The 17476-nt window shown below is 41.4% G+C and overlaps 1 protein-coding gene across 1 annotated transcript; it reads left to right on the top strand.

Moving 5' to 3' along the window:
* The first annotated feature begins 1394 nt into the window (after window positions 1-1394).
* On the top strand, window positions 1395-15592 carry SEC61A2 (SEC61 translocon subunit alpha 2). Its single transcript, XM_058804753.1, has 12 exons — window positions 1395-1629; window positions 3112-3179; window positions 6904-6969; window positions 8418-8496; window positions 10130-10261; window positions 10401-10510; window positions 11156-11309; window positions 12246-12406; window positions 13455-13652; window positions 13856-14047; window positions 14188-14264; window positions 14582-15592. The coding sequence occupies exons 1-12, from the start codon at window positions 1623-1625 to the stop codon at window positions 14766-14768; spliced, it is 1431 nt and encodes a 476-aa protein (XP_058660736.1). The 5' UTR covers window positions 1395-1622; the 3' UTR covers window positions 14769-15592.
* The last annotated feature ends 1884 nt before the right edge of the window (window positions 15593-17476 follow it).

Here is a 17476-nt window from a genome sequence, read left to right as displayed (position 1 = left end):
ATCACTTGGGGTTTTTTTTTAATTTTAAAAGTTTAATAGTAATAAAATGGTTATAAAAATATGAATACAATTAGAGTAATAATAATTTGGACAATTTGAATTAGGACAATACAAGACAATAAAGACAAAGAGTTATGGATGGTCCAGGTACCTTTTTCTGGGCAGCATGAGCCCAAAAAAGGACACAAAGGATTAACCCTTAAAAACAACAGCCTGTTGCATATTCATACACTTCATACATGATGCATAAATTCCATTCAAACACAGGATTCTGTCTGGTAATCGTCAGCTTCTTCCTCTGAATCCTACCAGTGCCTTCGAGGCAGGAAGAAGTTCGTTTCTTCTGATAAGAGAGCAATAAATTATTTTTCTCTGAAAGATTCAGGTGTCCTGTGGCTGCTATCTCAGTGCAAGTCCTCTCTTAAAAACGTATCCTCATAACATAGTTTCTATTTTAACATTTTGTTATAACCTAAAACTATATTTAACATACTACTTAAGAGAATTAATACAGCATTACTTTCTAACACAACACATATAATATTCATTTAGTATTTGCTGTCGGGACACTAGCTTGTCAGAGTGACCCCAAGAAAAGTCAGAAAGTCTCTTTTCCCAGCCCGGCGCTTGAAGAAGGAGTCAGAGCTCTTAATTTCTTGGTCTCAAGGTTGTTTATTTTATCTTATCTATAAAAAATTTTCTCCTGCCCTGCCAAGGTCCGTCCAGCAGGACAGTTCCAGGCACTCTGCCTGCCCCCGGGGCAGTGTTATGTCTTTATACTAAAAACTACGTATACAATGGTAACAATTACTTTCCAACACCTATCACCTATGTTGGACAGTGAGCTTCTACTCTAAACCAATCTGTAAGTGCCAGTATCACCCAGAAGATGGAGGCCAAGAAGAAGGAGAAAGGCTGGACATGCCCAGATTCCTCTGTCTTGTCCCCCTGAATCCCCATTCTAAAAACCCCAAAATCTACTTTTTCACCTTGTGATAAATTCACTATCGTTCTACTTAATTTGTCATGGCTTGCAGATCTTCATCTAAGGCTCGTAACTTGCTCCACGGGTCACAATCAAAACCAGAGGGGCATCTTGGGCTCTGTGTCAGGGTCTCTGAGACCTATGGCAGGGGTCTTGGCTGCTCAGCACAGCCAGAGGGATGTCCTGGGTCTTGACATTTGCGAAAAGCCAAGCATAAAATACTCATTTTTCACAACCTGGTACCGCTGTACCAGCACCACAGACACACCACAGCCCCTCACGCTGAGCGAGTGAGGGCCGGGCGGCTTCCCGCGCCCGGCGGGGCCGAGCCGTGCCTGAGGGGCCGTGCCCGCCCCCCGCGCCGCGCGGAGCACTCCGGGAGCGCGGTCGGTCCTTCGCCGTCGCGGCTGCCCGGCCTCAGCCTGATCCCGCCGCGGCGGCGGCCCCCGCTCTGCGCCCGTCCCGCCGCTGCGGCTGCCCTCGCCTGGGGAAGGGCGCGGGGGGCGCTCCGTGAGGGCGGTACCGCCGTGTCCCCCCCGGGCGGGGAGGGAGGGACGGCCCGTCCGCAGCGCGCGTCACGTGACGGCGGCGACAGCGACGGTGACAGCGCCGGGACCGCGGCCGGGCCGCCACCGCCATGGGCAGTGAGTGCGGACGGAGCCGGGAGGGAGCGGGCCGGGACCCGGGGCGGGGAACAGCGGCCCCGGGCAGCGCGGGGAGGACGTGGCCGGTGATGCCGCCCCGTGCTCCGGCTGCCGCCGCAGGCAGGGCCGGCGGTGCCGAGCAGCCGCTCCCCGCACAGGGTCGGTGCTGCCGGGCACGGCGTGAGGCCGGGCGCTGCTTCGTGCTGGGGTGACGTGTTCCACTCTAGCCCTACTCTGTATATATATATCTATATATGCACTATATACACGTATGGAGCATATATACCCTATGTACATATAAATATGTGTGTATAAGTGTCTAAAGGGCGGGTGTCAAAGGATGGATCAGGCTCTGCTCAGTGATGCCACCCAGTAAGACAAGAGGCAAAGGGCACAAATTGATGCCCAGGAAGCTCCACCTGAACATGAGGAGGAATTTCTGTCCTGAGCAGTGACCGAGCACTGGAGCAGGTTGCCCAGAGAGGCTGTGGAGTCTCCCTCACTGGAGATATTCCAGAAGGGTCTGGGCACATCCCTGTGCCCTGGGATGGCCCTGCCTGAGCAGGGAGGCTGGAGCAGCTGAGCCCTGTGCTCCCTTCCAGCCTGACCCATTCCATGATGCTCTGATGGAGCTGTGCCACCCTCTGTGGGCTGAGTGCACGTTCCAAGCAGCTGTGTGAGGGCTTGGGATACATAGAGGAGACGTGTCACATCAGAGTGTACATGTAAGCATGGCCCTAGAGCCAAAATGTTACTTACAGTGTAATAAATGCCTTCTGCAGTGTAATAAATGCATCCTCTTTGAAAAGGATCCAATGGTGGGTTTTTGTCTGCCCCAGTGTTTTGGGGCTGGAAATAATGTTCAAGTTTTGAAGGCAAATTCCCTACCAAGCACATACGCTTTGATTTTTTCTGCCCCTAAATTGACTACATTTTTTGCCCAGTAAAAGAGCTCAAACTGTTGAGCTTTTCTGTGTTTCTAAAGGGGAAACTGTGAAGAGAGATGGATTAAAACTAAATAAAATCCCCTAAAGTTCCAATCAGAATAAGTGTTGCACTCATTAAATTACAATTTGTAAACATTTTTTAATGATTAACTATTTTTTCAGCTAAATACTTGAATAAACCCAAGATTCTAATCTCTGCATGGATACCTTTTGATGTCAGTCTCTTTCTGTGTTTAACTAGCACAGAGTGATACTAGGTCATTTATTTTTAGATGGAATACAATTCAGTTCACTTCTGGTGATACATACAGCACCAATTCTCTAAAATTATTCCAGCTGTGGAAAAAGAATGGGCCAAATCTGGTTAGAACAAGAATTCTATTTCACATTTTTGCCCTGTTTTCAGCTGTTTTAAGAAGAGGGTATTAGTTTTCAGACAGTTTTGGAAGCTAAATAAAGTTCTGTGAAGTTAATAAGTGTTCATTAATATATTTTTCTGTCTTCTTTTGTGTGTGTGTTTGTTTTTCTGGAACAGTAAAATTTTTAGAAGTCATTAAGCCATTCTGTGCAGTGTTACCTGAAATCCAGAAACCGGAAAGAAAAGTGAGTGCCACATTATGTTCTTACTTTTATAGTTCACAGGGGAGGGAATATTGTGATATTCTAGTCCAGGCTCCAATATAAATACAGACAGAAGGCCCTAAAGTAGAACATATTCTTTGGAACAGGGGGGGACACATATTAAGGTAAAACATTACTGTGATGATGAATTCTGAGCACCCTTCTGGTAAGTTGTTCCCTATGGTAATGATACTAACTCATTAAAAAAAAAATCTCAATTCTAGACTGAGTTTATTTAGTTTCAGGTCCATGTGATCTATTTTAACATATTAGGACACAATCTTCAAGCTTTGTTTTCCTGTTGGCTTTGAGCTGGCTTGTATATTACTTGGAAAAGGATTGTTCTGTAGATCAGGAAGCACAAATTTAATCCTCCCCTTCCAAAAAGTATTTCCTACAGCCATAGCTGTGATTGACCTTGCTGAGGTGGGAGAGTGATCTGTGGTACAGTTCAGGTAATTGCCCTGTTCACCTTCTGGATGTGACATTTCTCTTTGATCTGAAGTCAGTGAACTCAGTTCATTTACAGCTGATCTCTCTCATTCTCTAGCTCTTGAAACTCCTCCCATTTGAAACTGCTCCTCCTCCATTCTTGGCACATTTTCTAGATTAAAAATAGGTAATTTTTATAGATCAGAAAGAGACCTGCCCTGTCCAAAAAACCCTCCAACCAAACACCATTTTTGCTTTCAAAACTCAAGCAAGCACATATTGCCCACGTGACAATCTTAATTAAAATAACAAATTGACTTGTCATGGCTATTGACATGACTTCCATGAAAATTCCTTAAGAGCTACATGTTGGGTTTTATATTCTTAAAAGGGAAAGCTTAACTGGGAACATGGCACCATCTCAGAGAATCCTCTTTGGTTAATGAGAGGTTCCCCAAGGTTAGACCTGGATATAGAGGTGTTTGTGCCAGTCACCATAGCTGAGCCTGCTCAGTTGAATGAAGAAAATACAGTAAAAAATTATGATTATGGCCCTCTGGAATAGATTTTTTCAAAAGACTGGGATTTACCCCCTGCCTCTTGCTCCATCTAGTTGCTTTCCAGCACTCTTCAGCTTTGGGACAGGTTTCTAAACAAATTATTTAGGCCAGACAAAGTGGCCTGGCTTGGATGTACCAGATCTCGTTGGCAGGTGCCCATCTTTGTTTCTGCAGTGGAGAGCCATGGTGCAATCTTCTGGTGCTGATTTATGGCACATCTATGATTGGTTGGTTACAGCCCTCTCAGTTTTGTTTTCTGAGATGAGTGAGAAGAGAAAGCTGACACAAACCTCCAGGTACTGATGTTTCTGTAAAGCTCAGTGGCTGATGGTATTTGCCAGAGAGGATGAGGGGTTTGATGTCTCCTTGTTGCCCATCATCAGATGAAGGATGCCCAGAGAGGTGCCAAGATTCCTGTCCTGTCTATTTGGGTCACTTTGTCTTTACTGCTATTTTGGTCACTGTCTAGACAATGGCTGCCAGTTGCCAGCTTTGTACAAATTTAAAGTGAAAATGTAATTGGGAACATCTTTCCTAGGCTGAAGAGCCCTTTGACCATTTTCTGTCATGTTCCTTGATTCTGTGTAGTTTATCAACAGATTTAGGTCATTCCATGTAACTCTATTCTCTGTAATTTATTGTTTTCTAGCAAGCTGTCACAGGCAGACATGACCAGTAATGGTTTCAGCGGATTGGTTTAAGGCCAGGACAAGAAATTCAGATAAATAGAAAAATAAATTAATTTTCATTAAGCACATATTGATTGTTAAATGAAGATGATGTTTTGATTCAGTTGGGCTCTCACTGAATCATTTTGCTGTTGTTGTTGATGAGGAATGTGGTTTCTTCTGTCTCTAGGGAGTGTTGCTTTCGTGTTTTGGCCAACTTGATTAGCAAAAGTGGTTGCTACTTTTGTAGTTAGTAGAATGGGCTTGTGTTTCCCTCATGCACAGATTTTTTAAGTAGAACACACTGTTCAGAGCACCAGGATAATAATGCTCAAGCCCCTTCATTTAAGAAAAATGTCAGAGGAAGAAAATGTCCAATTGAATCAGATCAGATGGTGAAATTTACTGTCCCTGTGCTTGTTAGCATTTGTGGCTGGAATATTTTGGTATCACACTGTATTTTGCCATTCCTGACATATGGGTTTGGATGACTCCTTTTGCTTTTTTGTCATCTTGACTCATAGAGACTGTTTTCCTTGTGAATAACTGTGATTTGGGTGATGCAGAATTCCTCTAATGCTCATATTCACCACAGTTAGAGAGAACCAGAGCAGTTCTAGACCTTCACTGATGCCTCTGAAGCCAAGTTTAACTGTAAGGCTGTAGAGATAATTTGGCTGAGCATTTTTGGTTCTAGAAGTCTGTGCTTAAAGTCTGAATTGTGGAGTTCAGACCTGGTAAAATGGGTCAGCACTGCATAGTCTAACACAAGGTATTGTTTAGATTTATTTGCTGCTGTCACTATTTTTCTTTTTGTAACTCTCTGCTGTAAGTATTTTTAGCATCTGTCCTCTTTTAAGAGTGAGGCAGTAGCAGGAAATAAATTAAATTACCTGAATTATTTTGCTTCTAAGTGCATGGTTTCACTCATAAAGATGTAGACTGCATTCTGGGTTTTCTTTGCTTGAGGACCTGTTCTGCTGCTGCACTGGTTTGTAGTTTCTCATTTGTGGGTGTTCTGTACCTATTAAACCAGGCACTAATCCTTTCTCTTGTGACTTCACAGGCAGATTCAGTGGTTGGAGGCAGAGAGCCCCAACCGTTTCTGCTGGATCTCTCTTAGGTGTTGTTCATGTCATGTTTTGTAGCTGCTCACACTTGTCTGCAGTGAGCACATTTAACCCTCAGGTTTGCAGTCCTGGAGGAGAGGTGGGAACCTGAACATAACCCTGCACCCCAGCCCTCTCTGCTCTCAAGAGCATTTCTGTCTGTCTCATGCTTTGAGTAATCCTCTGACTCAAACCTAAATCTTGTGATTCTTCTCTTCTTGCACCTGGCACTAATTACAGGCACCTCAAATGTTGTGACTCTGAGATTCTCCTCAATGAATTAATCACTCGTGATCATTGGCCTGGCATTCTTTTTAAAGTAATGTATAACCTACATCAATTTAAAAAAATGGAGGAAAACAAGGAATATTTAAAAATCATTTTGTGGTGTGTGTCCATGAACATAATGATGAATTTAAAGCTTCTTCTAACACCCTTTGAAGAACTTAATTCTAAATATTTTAAATTACTGTCAAAAACTCATGGTTCTTCTGGTTTTAATCACATGTTTTCCCAACAGTTCAATCCCTCTAAAAACTTCATAGTGCTTTAGTTTAAGAATTTCCAGCCTTACAAAACTTCTGTTGGAGCCTAGAGCACTCAGTACTGAAGATAAGTTTTTTGCATTAATCTTTCATGTTTGCTCTGGTAAGTCCATGATTTCAGCCATGCTGTTGCTCTTCTGTAAATGTATTAGAATACTGTAGATGAAATATATTCTAGTGACTGAATGTCTGCCAGTCCCACATAAATTACCTTTGTCCCTCTCCCTAAAATCTGAAATCATATTAAAAATACATTCCAATGAGGAGTGATGCTTTCTGGTTTGATATCTTTCCATTGAATTCTGAGTGATAACAGCATTCAGTATTGTTGTGAGAGTGCAGTGGAAGTTCTGCCTACATGAACATGTTTGTGTCTCCACTCTGTCCTGCAGATCCAGTTCAGAGAGAAGGTACTATGGACAGCCATCACCCTCTTCATTTTCTTAGTGTGCTGCCAGGTAGGTATTGATATCATCTGTGGTCAGAAAATGTGTGTGCTGTTCATAAAAATACCCTGAAAGCATGAGAGGTTCTTGTTTCATGTTGACCTACCAGTTTCAGCTTTTGTTTTCGTGTTAAAGTATTTAAAGTTCAGTTCAAAAAACCTGGTTCTCTGAAATAGTCTGTAGTGTTGATCATAGATGTTTTTAGAAACTAAAGCTTTATATTTAGTCAGAAATACATGATGTTTTTTTCTTGTTACAAAGGTCCTATCAAATGATGGTAGTGGCTGCAGGGTAAACAGCCAAGGTAATTATTTATTGAGCAGCATAAACAAGCCAAGCAATTCAATGCATTGTTTACCCCCTGTTCATAGCTACATTTAAATTTTAGCATTCACAAGGGTGAAAACTAAATCAAAGTGACTTTTTAGCAAATTTCTCTTCAACAAGCTGATGGATTGTAAAGATTGCAGGAAAATGTTTTTGTGAAGGGTTTGAAGTTGACATGTAGAACTTGTTTTTTGTGAATATCTTGGTAAAGTTGTGAGCTAAAGCCCTTTCAAAGTGCCTGTCTTTGTAAACATTTATGTGATCTTTATTAGTTGTAGCCATTCCTAAAACCTGTGCTTGGCTTGTAAAGAGTGGAGGCTTTTTTTGTTGTTCTTCAAAAAAGTTTTTTTTAAAACCTGGATAATGAAGAAAATGAGAATCCATGCATTACTTGTTATACATTTTTAGGGACTTACAGATCTATGTCTTGGAAGAATCAAAACAAACTGTACATTTCAGAATTGGGTTTTTAGCTTATGTTTATTAATGCAGCCATTCCAGACTGCAGAGCAGCAGTTTAATAGTTTTTGTTTTCAGCTCTGAAGGACTGTTTAAAGGCTAAAACACAGCTCTTGTACCTATCTGTTTTTTGGAAGGAGGAAGTGGGAATGATACTAGAGCTAGAAGAACATGTAGGTTTTTGGGTTTACAGGCAGCTGGATGTATGCATAATTAGAATTTTCATCTGTGTTAGAGATCATAGTAGTTGAATAAGGAAAACAGATGGTTCAGACTAGAGTTTTCAGAAATTGATCCCTAAGATTGCCTGGATTGTTATTCTACTGTTTTGGTGATTAGAAAGAGTTTTAAAGAGGTCAAAATCCCTCAATTTTGACATACAGAATATTGTAAGTTTTGTGTGAACATGTTTAGTATTGATAGTTCCATGTGGGATATTTCAAAACATATTTAAACTTCTTTTTAAGGGTTTCTGCTGTTTCCTGTGGAAGGGTCTAAGTTTAGTCCTCTGAGTTATGCCCCAGTTGGAGGATTAAAATAAATGGTGTCAATACTTCTGGTTTAATTAAAAAAAAAATTAAACAATGTAACAGTTGAATGATTACATGTTAAGATTTTGTATGAATGCCTGCTAATTGTGTGTATCTGGTTAATGCTGTTGTGCACTTTGGCAGATCCCTTTGTTTGGAATCATGTCATCAGATTCTGCAGACCCCTTCTATTGGATGAGAGTCATTCTTGCATCAAACAGAGGTTGGTGCTCACTCCTTTCTCTGTTTTCTCTTGGGATAAACAGCCCAGGAGGAAAACACTTGGCTGGTAAATTCCACAGCACCCAGATGTCAGGTTGGAACACTTTGTCAAGTTCTTAACACAGATGGAATCAGAATTGGTACTTGAGCAGTGCTTCATGTTGGGAATGGGATTTCTTTGAGATGCAGATGAGATTAATATTGATTCACAAGTTTTGGGATGATTCCACTCAGGATTTTAGAGCTGTCTCTCTCTAGCTAATATATGAGACAGGGAATCTTCTGACTTTCCAGTTAGGAACTGCACTGATGTGCAGTGGGAGGGTGTTGATTAGGAAATGGCCTCACGTGTGCAAGTCAGTTACACTTCATAATAGTTTGGCAGTGTTATGGGTGAGTAGTTTTCTAGGTAGGAAAGCTGAAGGCAGAGATGATTAGGCATAAACTTTAGCAAAATTAAACTAACACATCTAGGAAGAGTAAAGTGGAACACAACCAAATGTATAAAATTCAAACTAATGCTAGAAGTCTGAAACTTAAGATGGGTAACCAGTCATGCCTGACTCTAAATGAGGACACTGATCTCATCTGTAGCTTGGAAAATTGGCTGGAAGGAAGAAAATCACTGGAGCCCCCTAATGTGAAGGTACTGCTTACTTAGGAATAGCAAATTTTGTTACCAGTGAGGAGAGTAAGGTAAAGAAGTTCTCTACTTCAGGTTCTCCTGCAGAATTTGCAGAATTTGATGTGTCCCTAGCAGTGTATGATACTAAATATGCTGTCCACTACCCAAACAGAATTGTAACAGTGGCCAAGAAAAAGGCTAGAGAGATTGAAAGCAATAAAAAACAAGAGTGGGAAAGTTAGTTTTCACTTCAGTCAACTGACTAGAAGTCATTGGAGGATGTGAGGTGAATCCTAAAGTTTTTGACATCCTAATTTTCTGGCTGCTGGAGGAGTAGAGATTTCCATGACAGGTGATGTAATATTTTACATGGAAACTCCAGGATACAAGTATGAAAGAACCAAATTATAATAATTAATTTAATGCTTTCCCTCTTTGAATTGGATACATTTGGGAGTTGATACCTCAGTGGCTCAGTGTCAGTGAGTTGGCAGAGTTAATAGCAGCTTAATGATGCTTTTTCTTTTGTTGAGAACTAATCCTAAACTCTCAACTGGAGCCAGTGATTCAAAGGACAGTGTTCTTAGAAAATGTGGATCTGCAGCATATTTTTGAGGTCTGCAAAATTAAACTGTTGGAAAATGTGACATAGAAGCACTGACAGAGCAAACAACCAGGGACAAGATGCTGTCCAGGGAAAGGTTCCTTGAGGATGTGCCAACAAAGCTGAGCTTCAGCGTGCATTGGCCTTCAGTGTTAGCATAATTCCACAAAAATATTTGTAATTAAAAGCTACATGGGTTTTCCATGCTGCCTTCAAAATTACAGGTTCTAACACAGCAGCCTTTGTGAGGCCATAACTGTGTTTGCTTTGTCATACCTGTAGAGGAATATACATATTGGAAACATTATTAGAAATACTTTTTAGAGGTCAGGAACCTTTGAAGAGACATAATGCTTTAGGAGAGGTGCTGGAATGGCAGTTGTTTTCATTTTTCTTCTTTTCTAGGTACTTTGATGGAACTGGGTATCTCACCCATTGTGACATCAGGTTTGATCATGCAGCTGCTGGCAGGAGCAAAGATCATTGAAGTTGGTGATACTCCAAAAGACAGAGCCTTGTTCAATGGAGCTCAGAAATGTAAGCACTGTTCCAATTGAAATTACTGAGTGTATTTTTAGTCTTGGGACAGCAGCCTGCCTAAGTGATAATAGATATGAGATTTCTTTGGTGGGTGACTTCAGATTGTTTTAAAGGATTTGCTTTCTCTCTGTTTTAGTATTTGGGATGATTATTACCATTGGGCAAGCCATTGTGTATGTTATGACTGGAATGTATGGAGATCCTGCTGAAATGGGTGCTGGAATTTGTCTTCTTATTATAATTCAGGTTTGTAAAGAGCTATTTTGTGTGTAACTGAGACTGGTTAGAGACAGTATAGCTGGAAGGAAAAATCTTTCTGCGTCTGGGTGACTTCAGTTTATTTATTTTTAATGCTGCAAAGCATCATTATTTGTGTCTGTTAGAGATATGAGAAAATAATATATGAGAAATTCTAAATATTCCATTAAGGAGGAGAATGCTGGGATAGTTAATATCAAAAGTATTTCAGGTAGGAGTGGTGCTTAATTGAAAATACAGGAATTGGTGGCTATAAAAAATACAGGAATTCCAGTAGCTGCTCTTCAGTGCTGTGGAGGAATTCTCACTAAATGGCAGAGCTGCAGCTTTGAGACATTCTCCTGTAGAACAGAACAGTAAATGCCCAAACTTTAACTATTTTTTTAGAAAAAAAGTTATTACTGAGTAATCTGTTTGCTGTTTCTGCCTTGAAAAAAGGCACAGAGGTCATTGCCAGGTGAGATGTGCAGGCATTGGTACATGAGGGGTCAGAAACAGTGCATGAATGACATTTAGATGAAAGACTTAATAATCAGTTTCCAAGATTATGAAAATACTGAAGCAGGGAATTAATACACAACTCTTGACTTGATTTATTCTTGTTTCTGCTCAGTTTTGTTTCTTTTCTCACAGCTGTTTGTGGCTGGTTTGATTGTGTTGCTGCTAGATGAGTTGCTACAGAAGGGTTATGGATTGGGGTCTGGTATTTCCCTGTTTATTGCTACCAACATCTGTGAAACCATTGTCTGGAAAGCTTTCAGTCCCACTACCATCAACACTGGCAGAGGTATGTGTGCTGTTTCATGAAACAGTCATGTTTCAGTGGGTGTGTACTACACATAAACTATCAGATTTTTATTGGATGACATTTTAAAAAAGTTCTAATGTGTGGTGATGGGCTTCTGAAGTCAGTTGTCCAATTAACATTGAAGATGAAAATGTCTAATTTACATGGAGATTAATACAAGTTTGCCTTTGCTGATTCGAAGTGCAGTAGTTGAGATGGGACTTCAGGCCCCTTGAAGGAAAATTTTTGGGTTTCCACACCGAAGTCATGTTGTTTTAGCATCACTTAGTCCATGGAAATAGAGAAGAGAGGAAGTGCTGTACACTCAGAGGAGTTGTTTGTGATCCAGCTGATGTTTGTGGCTGTAGGATGCTTTTGTAGTTGGTGCCTCTGAATTACTTTAAGCTGGTTTGATTCTTCAGAGGCTGCATTCTCTTCATTCCACTGTCAATATCTGATTGTCCTGAGACCCCTGAAATAGCACCTTAAGATACAGCATCAGGAAATTAACTCATTTACTGCATTCATTTGAAATCCTGAACCATGTTTTTAGTAGTTCTGTTTTTGTAGTTCTAAAAGCTGTTTTTCACCTTGTTTATTATTTCTTCCTTCTGAACATCCTCCTACTCCCAGAAAAGAAGGGAGGAGAGTATTCTTTCAAGTGTGTGACTTTGATGATTTTGTTTCATTTTGTTTTGTTTTTCCAACCAAGAATAATGGTTTTTTAGATCATTCTACATTCCATAACCTAAAAGAGTCCTATGTTATGACATATTTGTTATGACAGGATCCGTGTCCTATTGTATCACATTTTTTGTGTTTCATACATAAAATTTCAAAAATAAAGGTACTTAATTGTTTTAATTAAGTACATAAAGGTACTTCAATGTTTTTAATTTGGAGATTAGCCTTTCTTTCCTTTCTTGCCTCATGCAGGAACAGAGTTTGAGGGTGCTGTGATTGCATTGTTCCATCTCCTGGCCACACGAACTGACAAGGTCCGGGCTCTGCGGGAGGCGTTTTACCGACAGAACCTGCCCAACCTCATGAACCTGATTGCTACAGTGTTTGTGTTTGCTGTAGTCATCTATTTCCAGGTAAAACTCCCCACAGCTGCTCTGCACAGGGGAGGTGCACCCTGGACACTGCAGTCTTTGGGAAAAGATGGGAGGGTTTAAGCCAGAGTAACTGAAGTACCTTAGCTTTGAGTGATGAACTCTTTCTATTCCAGTGTTGTTATTTCAGTAACAATTACCTCTGTAACAGTAAAGCTGTAAAATTCTACAGCCAGCCCTAGTTGCACTCAGTGTGTAATTCCATTGAATGCCATACACACTATGAAAATATTTTTAATAAAATGGATTCTGGTACTGCAGTGGTTGCATCACACCAATAATATTTTTAATATTCATCATTGACTGAAAAGAATACTTTTAAACAGAGCTGGAGAATTTTGCTTCTTTGGGGTGTGTAGTTTATTGGTTTTTGCCTAATTTTCTGGAAACATTTAATTAGTGTTTCTTTTAAATCTAAGTATCTACTAAAATGGACACTAAAGGAGGATCCATGTGGAGATAATGGGGACGAGGGCAGCTAAAATGTAATTTTAAAGATTTTTTTTAAGTAGTTGAGTTTGAGTTTTGGGAGGGCAAAAAAACAACCAAAAAAAAAACCCCAAAAAAAGGTTTTCAAGTTCATGTGGCTTTTCTTGGGTCTACTCAGAAAAGGTCCTGCCCCAGAAAACTACACAAGAGCCTGGGCTTACACACAAGAGCCTGGGCTTACACACAAGAGCCTGGGCTTACACACAAGAGCCTGCTGGTAGCTGGCTAGTTCATGGTAGCTGGAAGCCATGACAGGCTTTATCAACCCCTAAACTATAAAATGTATTTTACAGGAGTACCAGTTAGCAGATGAGAAACCATGTTTATGTGACAAGAATGTAACACAACCAAGCAGTAACACTTTTAAATCCTTAAAATCTGTAATCCAGACTGTGGCAGAAAGCCTTTGGGCTTTACCATCTCAGGCCTTGTTGTCCTTGTTTATGTAGCAAGAGCTGCCTGGTCAGGAATAGCTTTGGGGCATTTGGGAGCTCCTTGTGTCTCAGAGGTGAACCCTGGTGTGTTTGTGTTCTTTCCACAGGGGTTCAGAGTGGATTTGCCCATCAAGTCTGCACGGTACCGTGGGCAGTACAGCAGCTACCCCATCAAGCTGTTCTACACCTCCAACATTCCCATCATCCTGCAGTCTGCCCTGGTGTCAAACCTCTATGTCATTTCCCAGATGTTGTCTGTTCGTTTCAGTGGCAACTTCTTGGTGAACTTACTGGGACAGTGGGCAGTGAGTATTTGATCACATTTTAGAATTATTGCATTTTTACTTTGATGTGACTCCTTGGTATTTAACCAGCTGGAATACTTACTTTGTAACATTTGTGTATAAAAGCTGTTTCAAACATCAAAGGCGAATTCCTCTATTAATGCAGCATACAAATGTGAAAAGTCTGTGAAAAATAATTTCTTGCCTTTTTCTTCCCCTCTCAGGATGTCAGTGGAGGTGGCCCTGCTCGCTCTTACCCTGTTGGTGGCCTGTGCTACTACTTGTCTCCTCCAGAATCCATGGGTGCAATATTTGAGGATCCTGTCCATGTAATAGTTTATATAATATTTATGTTGGGATCCTGTGCATTCTTCTCCAAGACTTGGATCGAGGTGTCTGGCTCATCAGCAAAAGATGTAGGTGTTCTACCTTAATGCTTTTCAAACAGTGCTTTTGATTTAGAACTGACCCCAGCTACTGACTGATCAGTTTATCCCAGAAAACATCAAGTGACTGTGAAACATTGCAGCAGTTTCATAAATAATGTTTTCTGCAGGTTGCCAAGCAACTCAAAGAACAGCAAATGGTGATGAGAGGCCACAGGGATACATCCATGGTTCATGAGCTTAACAGGTAAGGAAGTGCTGACTTCCAGCTGGGTGGTGAGGAGTGCTGGGGAAGTGTCAGCTAGAGCAGGGATTGTTGGAAAAATCTGATACCTGTTTCCACTGTAGAAAGGAAGATTCTTCCCATTCAGCTGTTGCCTTTCTTAGTTATGCAAAATAAGTTACAGCAGCAGATTAGAGATTAACCTGTACTGTCTTTTTTTTTTTTTTTTTAAGTGACATAATGAGGGATTTTGAGATGTTTATAAACATCTCTTCCATGTTTGTCAAAGAAAGATACCTTGGTTATTACTTTCTTCTTCCCTGTTTTTTCCTTTCTTACAGATACATCCCTACAGCAGCTGCATTTGGTGGTTTGTGCATCGGTGCCCTCTCAGTACTGGCTGACTTTCTAGGAGCCATTGGCTCTGGCACTGGCATTCTGCTTGCAGTCACTATTATTTATCAGTATTTTGAAATATTTGTAAAAGAACAGGCTGAAGTTGGAGGAGTAGGTGCATTATTTTTCTAGATGTCCAAATATTTCATGGTTTGTGTGAAAGGGAAGGTATTTTGACAACATGCATCATTTAGTCCAATAACGCTCTTTTCTTTTTACTTGTTTTCAAGTGCTACGTGTCCCATTACTGTAATGGGCATTGAGCAATGCCTGTGTGCAGCATTAGTACCAGCTGCCTTAAGAATAAAGTTTACATTATCTTGTTTAAGTATTATCTAGTGTTGCCTGTAATGCTGGAAACAATTCATCTACCTTGCTGTTCAGACACTACAGTGAGATTGTGAAATGTATCAGTTTGAGAGCCGGTAAAAGTCTTTGCACAGAGCAGTAAAGTGTTAAATTAATTCCCCTGTCCCTAATAGAAAGAAACAAACCCCTGAGTTCAGATTGCCACGTGCCAGTATTCCTGACAAAATTTATTTGTATCTGTATTTTACATTAATTTTTTATACTTTTTTAAACTGCATTTCCCCACTACTGAACTCAGCACTCCTTATTCCTTTGCTGTGCCTCCACCCAGGCACCTTGCTCTGAGCTCTGAGGGTGGCAAGCAAACATTTCCTGGCTGATACTGATCTCACCTGTGAGCTGGCTCTGCCTGGGGGATCTGCTGTGCCCAGGGCTCTGCCCAGCCCTGCCAGCAGTTCTGTTCAACCATGTACTTGTGAAAACTGTGCCACTGAAACTTCATGTCCACTACTTCGCTTTTGTGAGTCTAAAGAACGAGGCCTGGTTCCTGCAGCAGTTCATAGGAGGGGAAAGGGGGAACGGGGAGTTCCTGCTGAAAATTTGTCGCACTTTACAGCGGCGATGTAACAAATGTAAGCGTTAGACAATAAACTTATTTAATTAAACTCTCTCCTGTACCTTGGGTGTGCCAGATGTAATTCATGTGCAGTCTTTGGGGATTTCTATAATGCCTTGATAGGGAAGTGTGGGGGTCTGGGGGTCAGTTGTGGGTTTCTCTGGGTCTGGATTGAAAGCACATGAGATGGGATTTCATGTTCAGACTCAGCTGTTTATTATTTCTTATCAGTAAAACAGTCTCACTGCTGTGAGTTGGGCAGCTGTTCATTAGAAGGCACAAAATGGCCAACAATCTCTTGTTACAAGGTCTTGTTAGACTAAACTATCCAATTAAGAACTGACACCTGGATTATTTTCCCTTTTAACCCAATAACTGATCCCAAAGAGCTGCAATGGGGACTTTCCTGCCCAATTATAAAATGCCACCCAAACCCATGGAGAAGAAGGAAGAAGAAGCATGGAGAAGAAACCCAGGATGACACCCTGTGCCCTCCATCTTGCTTCCATCCACTACATACTAAAAATCCCAAAACCTCAATTTCTCACCAAGTGATACACCTACACTGCTCTCTATCATCTATTTCACACTTTTGTGGATTCCAGTCTATCTTGAAGGCTGGGAAACTTTCTCCATGAATGAGGGTCAAAGTCAGGGCTCCCCTGGGGGTCAGGGCACCCCAGAGCAGACAGAGATAGATTCCCAGTGCTCTGGGTTTCCACAACGAGATAGGGAGCCTTCCAGATCTTTCTTCCTCTTTATTTTTTTCTTTCTAGAATATAATTCTGATTCATTTTTAGCAGCCACAATTTAAAAAAAATCCCAAGATTCCTCCCCTTAATTCCTCATTGTCCTTTTCTACTCTGCTGTAATCGCTTTTCCCCTTTGATGTCACATTTCTTCTGTCTTCTCTCACTCTTGATTTGAAAGTAACTTTGTGTTGTGAATGTAAGAAACTCTTGAGCAATTTTCTGTTTCAGAAAGTGTCCCTAATTATACACACTCATCTATTTTAGAGGCAGGACTAATTTTGATGTGTGTTTGTTAAACTCTGAGATCCTGACCTTTCAGCTGTGGTGGCTGTTTACATAATTAGCAGCAGGCCACTGTGTGCAGATGCACTGAAGGTTTATTTGGGATAAGATGTACCTAGAAGTGATCTGACTGATGAAGGTGCAGCCTGGGTACACACATGTCCTCAGGAGAGGGAAAACTGCAAGGCTGTGCCCCTCAGGGCACATAAGTGACCTCAGACCTTCAGCAGGATCCCCTGGCTGGGCCTGTACAGTTTGGTTTGCACTGGTAGATGGAGTCATGATCATTATTTTAGATCAGACAAACCTGTTTTCTCTTTCTGCATAGTCTCTTCATGTCTAAATCACAATAGGAAGTTACTGAAATTGCCATTTCACTTACTTCAGCCAGAGCATGCACACAGTGTCCTGTGCTGCTCTCCCTGCTCCTGCCAGAGAGAACTCCTACTTAATTGGATATTCTACAATTCTATGACTTTTGAGTTTGAAGGGACCTGCAAGACTCACTGAGTCCAACTCCTGGCCTTGTGCAGGACATATCCCAAGGATCTCACCCTGTGCCTGAGAGCATTGTCCAAACACATCTTGAACTGTCAGGCTCAGTGCTGTGCCCTGGGGAGGCTGTTCCAGTGCCCAACCACCCTCTGGGTGAAGAGCTCTTTCCAGATATCCAACTTAAACCACCCCTAAAACAACTTCAGGCCATTCCCTTGGGTCCTGTCTCTGGTCACCAGAGAGAAGAAATCAGTGCCAGCCCCTCTGCTGCCCACCATGAGCTCTTCCCTCTCCAGATGTTAGCAGTGAGTGCTGTGAGAGAGAGACCTGTGCTCACTGTCCTGCCTCTGCCTCCTTTGGAACCATGGTGATACACCAACCACGGT

This window comes from Ammospiza caudacuta, chromosome 5 (assembly GCF_027887145.1).
Source record: "Ammospiza caudacuta isolate bAmmCau1 chromosome 5, bAmmCau1.pri, whole genome shotgun sequence".
NCBI classification, from domain to species: Eukaryota; Metazoa; Chordata; class Aves; order Passeriformes; family Passerellidae; genus Ammospiza; species Ammospiza caudacuta.
Note: the sequence above shows the minus strand (reverse complement) of the source record. Positions and strands in the feature narration are given on the sequence as shown.

Excerpts from the sequence above, each read along its gene's own strand:
- SEC61A2 (XM_058804753.1), top strand. Across the intron at positions 6,970-8,417 it reads TTTTCTTAGTGTGCTGCCAG|ATCCCTTTGTTTGGAATCAT; the intron begins GTAGGTATTGAT and ends GCACTTTGGCAG. Across the intron at positions 14,048-14,187 it reads CTGGCTCATCAGCAAAAGAT|GTTGCCAAGCAACTCAAAGA; the intron begins GTAGGTGTTCTA and ends TGTTTTCTGCAG.